Consider the following 5,330-nt stretch of genomic DNA (forward strand, 5'->3'; position numbering starts at 1 on the left):
TAGACGTTTGTTTTCCTGTAAATTGAGTGATAAGAGCCTTCCTGAGTGCATAGAGAGCAACCCATTTGTGTCATGCTAACTAGCTCTTGTAGGATGAAGCATGCAAGTTTCATGACCATCTCTAGATCCTAAAATCAAGTACCATTTTGAATGATTTCAATATTTGAGTCTTTTATGACACTGAATGTTGCGCATATCCCGCAAGTTTATTTTTAAAGCGGTCTTATGAAGTGATTTTGTAGTAGACTTTGTGGCCGGTAAGCAAAATGAGTTTTTGGGACGTGTTTGGTAAGCTGATCATATATATGTTGATCTATTACGAACTATTGCGGTGCAGTTACAAAAACAAATCACGCGGTGTGTGCACTTGTAAAGTAGCCTTTCCCAACTTTTAATTGCGGTATTCATGACAATGTAGATCCAGCCGCAGCTTATTGTTGAGGCCATTTAATCCAATCTCGAATGGTTGGTGAACGAAAGAAATCAAGAACGTACTGATCAAGCCATTTCTGGGCACAAAACTTGCACTATCTAGCTGTAGTTGGAAAGTCTAATAGTACCAAACTGAAGTTGATGAGAGAGAGAGAGAGAGAGAGAGAGAGAGAGAGAGATTCATGAGTTGCAGATTAGCTCCCAACCACAAGCTCTCCTTATCAAGATTTGTACAACTATGTAGTGTACAAAATAATCCAAAAGACCAAATACAATTCCAAAGTAGTACTACTACATTAAATTTATATGCGTGAAGGTAGATGGTCTCCTTCCTGCCTCACTGCACCACATTGAATACCTACGTACCAATATCACCCTTGTCATATCTTTCTTCATGATCTCCTCACAAGGATCTCAACGTTTCAGTTGAATGCAATAATTGGTCGGTACAAGAACCTAGAAATTCACACTCTCCCTCCGTCTCAATTTGCTTGTCATTTTTTGGAGTTTGTGCCACTTTTTAATTAATTATATTTTGTAATTTATAATGTTTTAGGTGATTTTGAAAACATTGAATTATAAAACAATTCGAGATCTATCAAACAAGATCCATATTGAATATAAAATTCACTACCACTTTAAAGATATAATTAGTTTTTTAATCCAGTTAGAATATAACTGAGACAAGTAAATTGGGATGGAGGGAGTATTAATTAATGGACCAGAGGTAAGTTTCTCCTAGCTAGATAAATTAATGCACTTGGTAAAGAAAGTCACTCTCATTTTCTCTCAAGCAAGTACTAATATTTTGCAGGTCATGATAATTTGTGCTAAAAGGTGGGTGTGGATACCATTTTAGGGCATATGCAGGAACACTCGTATAGGGCCTTCGAGAGTAGATCAGATTAGATATGGTACTGGGTTATGAAGTACTTATGTGCTTGAAAAATCGTTTTCGATATTTGAAATGCAACAATTGATAGAGGATTTATCTGTTACGTGAAGAATTAATTTTACAAAATATAGGACACACATATATTATACATAATACAGTATGCATAATCTTTGCATAGATTCATCCAATTACAGAATTACTTGTGTTAAGATTATGTCCTTAATTTAGCATTAGTCCTGCCATTTATCACCGGATTTGCTTTTTCTTCTAGGTTATGAAAATGACGATTAGGGCTTGAATGAGTCGTCTTGTATTCTCTCTCAATAAAGTCACGAATTCTTGATGTTTACATCCACACACCAAATCAGGGAAAGAAATAGAGAGAGCAAAATGAGGAAGAAGGAATGTTTTTCGAAAAATCTAAGGATCTATTTGGAACATATGGAAAATAAAGAAAATGAAAAGAAAAATGGTGGAAAATAGAAGGGAAAAATTACTATTCACTAAACCTAAAATTTTTATTTTCTTCTCTCTTTTCTTCCAACCAAATAGTAGAAGAATTTTTTTTTTAATTTTTCTTTCTTTTCCAAACATAGCCTAAAGAAGCCGACCGGAGAAGACCGATCGTGCTTACTGACAGCACGCAAGGCCACGGTCAGTTTCGTAGCAGAAGTGGTCCAATTGGATGTTTCTAGCCTCCGTTGACGTCAAAGGGCGGGCTAGTTTCGGTGTGATTCGTGTGAACACAAATCGACGTCGTTCCACGTGTAAGATTTACTACTGATTTCTGTGGTGGCATATTCTCAGCCTTTAGATGAAGTCATCAATGTCGTGGCACTCTGAAGTTAAAAGCTCCAGACGATGTGGAGAGAGAAAAGCTGGAGCGAGGATCCAGCTAACCCTCTCTCTCTCTCTCCTTGTCTCTCCCCCACAATAATCGCGTAATTATCATGTGGAGCTGGACCTCCGCCCTCGTCGGAGCAGCATCCGCCACAGCCGCGGCGGCGATAATCTCGGCCAAGCCAAGAGACCCCACTTTCCACGTAATCTCCATCACTCTCAACTCCCTCAAGCTCAATTTCCCCGTCCTCGACGCCGAGCTAATCCTGACCATCCACATCACCAACCCCAACATCGTTCCCATCCGCTACTCCTCCACCGAGATGTCCATCTTCTACGACGGCTCCCTCCTCGGCTCCGCCCACGTCGACGCCGGCTCCCAGCCGGCCAAGTCCGGCCGGATCCTCCGGCTCCCGGCTAGGCTCAGCGGCCTCGAGCTGGCCCACCACGCCGCGAAGTTTGTCGCGGACGTTAGGCAGCGGGAGATGGTTCTGGACGCGGCGGTGGATATTCTGGGGGCGGCTAAGGTTTTGTGGTGGGACCATAAGTTTAAGGTGCACGTTGATAGTCATGTGGTGGTTGATCCTGTGTTTCTCGATGTGATTGATCAGGAAAACAAGGCGGAGATGGAAGTCATGTTAGTGTGAGTTGTGTGGAATCGTTAATTCGCACACAACCGTCTTTTACTGCATTTGAATTATTGAATTAACTTGAGAGTATACTTGTTCACGCACATGAAGTGTTTGATGAAATGTGACGGTGGAAATTTATTTGTTCGCTTCTCTCTGCACAAGAATGGAAATGGAGGACGTGTAGAGGAAATACGAGAAACCAATTACTAGGAAAGATTCCTCATCTACTCGATACTTTGTATCGTACTAAGTCTATCTATTTCTTGTTTTTGTTACGACTCACCTTGGTTCTAGTTCTGATTGATGGTGGTAGTACTGATGCTAGTAATTGGATCTTCTCTCTTTGTTTTTGTTTCATCTTTCTCCTTTGAGTGGTAGCAGATCAAAGGATTTTTCAAGAGAAGCTTCATGAGTTAACGAAGGTACTGGATTATTGCGATTTGAATTGAGTTTAGAATTATTCATACCCTTTGATATTTATAACAGAAATTGCAGCTTTACTCATAGATTTGTGTAGATAAATGTTTGGTAAAGTAATAAACTTTTTCCCTTTGGGATGATGTCAAAATTGGATTGCTATCCATAAAATTGGATGAAAAGGTAAGACGTGTGACATGCTGACAAATATATAACTATATATGGTTAATTGATTTCCTGGTTTAATCCATTTTATTATGTTCACCTCAACATGTTTCGTCTTATACCTTCCATGGAATCACTTGTCTGTGATCTTACCTTCAGAAAATGAGTGAACCATATTCTCTGTTAGGCTTCATGTGTGGCCTCATTTTGTCCTCAGGTATAGTATTATTTTCCCTCTATGTTTATGAGAGTATATTCTTGTCTTTGCAAAGGGATTAGCTAATTCTTGATCCTCGATGAGAATTTAGTTATCATAGATATAGTAGGAGTAATAAGTGGAGAGAGATAGAGAGAGAAATGTTGAAAGTAAGAGGAATTTAGGAAAAAAAATTTGAAAAATGCTTTTTGAATTGTAAAGAGAACAAGGCATTAATAATTTCAAGATAATAATGTTCGGATAAAGCACTTAATGATATTTGAATGAGCTGATTTTTGGTACACTTGTTCTGCTCGACGAGCTCTACGAAATGAACGTTTTCAATCATCAAACTGAGACCGGAGCGGCAACGATTCGTCCCACACAGCACGCTACGCAGCACAGTCCCTCAGTCCATCTACAATGAGGGACATGGATACGAGACAGAGACAATTCTACAAAATGGGAATTGAACATAACACGGGACACCACAATATTTTGAAATAATTCTTTTAGTAGTTCAAACAGACATTGTAATCACCCATTCCCATAATAGCTTTGATGTTAAAATATCCGCTAATGATATAGGTACCGACGGCAGGGGAGGAAAATCGTACCGATCGGCCACGCCGGGTAGTCTCCTGCCACCGAACGGCTGGTCGGGCAGTACTCATAGCAGTACTCTAAAATATCCCCATACAATTGTGCTTCTCAAAAGGTCCAACGGAGGAAAAACTATTTGTGATTTTAGTTGTGCTTCTCAAAAGGTTTGAGGAAGGAAAAATTATTTGTGATTTTAGGGCATCGCCACATGATATCCTGTGGCGGTGTCCAACACTCTTAGGCTCCGTTCCGGAACCTAAAAAAGTTCTTATTTTTTGAGAAGGTAATTTCAAACTCAAATATTATGGGCCTATTGAAATCTAAAAATATGCAATATTTAGCTTTTCTGGAAGATCTCGATGAGATCTTTTATACGATGCAAAAAAAATTTGAAAAATTATTTTTCATTTACTTTATTTTTGAATTTGAAAATATAAAATAAGCTGCTTATTTTTTAAGAAAGTTTCTAGAATGGGATGGGGCCTTATTCTTTTCTTTTTTTGTCTTTTTATATTTTATCCAGGTCAAACAATCTTATTCACCTCGGTGAAGTCCAATATCAAGTGTATAGACCGTGCAAGAATATGTGGTAGAAAATATTGTTGCTGCGGTGCCCAAGACCATGCAATAATTACTCCTGTACTATGGAAAAAAATTGTGAGGGTATTTTTTTGTTTTTATCTGATTTTGCTAGCTAGGTGCTTTTTCTGATCATCTGCTAGGGCTCGATTGGATAGTGTATTGGATGGGTGTATTACACAAAACACCTGGATGAGGAGTCAATACACTATTTGGCATTCAATTCTTTCTCTGTATCAATTAATCCCCGTATTCACTAATACACCAAGAACAGCCATAAATTATTGCTACCCTCCCAGGTAGCAATAGCTAATCCGGGTGTATACGCCTGATTTTTGACCAAAACACCCCTCCTCATCCCCTCCCCAACGGCTCTCCCTCTTTCTGTCTCTCTGTCTCTAACTGCTAACAGAGATAGCAACGAAAAAGAAGAACAGGCCACCATCACCACAAAAACACACACACACATATGTATGTATATGTGAGACTAGAGAGAGACATACCTGGGTTCTGTACATATCGGAGAGAGAGACGATCGGAGAGACAGAGAGAGACAATCGGAGAGACAGAG

The 5,330-nt window shown here is 39.3% G+C and overlaps 1 protein-coding gene across 1 annotated transcript; it reads left to right on the forward strand.

The window, feature by feature from the left end:
• Nucleotides 1-2,053: 2,053 nt before the first annotated feature.
• Nucleotides 2,054-3,279, forward strand: LOC131327857 (uncharacterized). Its single transcript, XM_058361011.1, has one exon. The coding sequence runs from the start codon at nucleotides 2,278-2,280 to the stop codon at nucleotides 2,812-2,814; it is 537 nt and encodes a 178-aa protein (XP_058216994.1). The 5' UTR covers nucleotides 2,054-2,277; the 3' UTR covers nucleotides 2,815-3,279.
• Nucleotides 3,280-5,330: the final 2,051 nt, after the last annotated feature.

Source organism: Rhododendron vialii, chromosome 1a (assembly GCF_030253575.1).
Source record: "Rhododendron vialii isolate Sample 1 chromosome 1a, ASM3025357v1".
NCBI classification, from domain to species: Eukaryota; Viridiplantae; Streptophyta; class Magnoliopsida; order Ericales; family Ericaceae; genus Rhododendron; species Rhododendron vialii.

Bases quoted from the DNA above. Each gene is read 5' to 3' on its own strand.
- LOC131327857 (XM_058361011.1), top strand. From the start codon at position 2,278: ATGTGGAGCTGGACCTCCGCCCTCGTCGGAGCAGCATCCGCCACAGCC.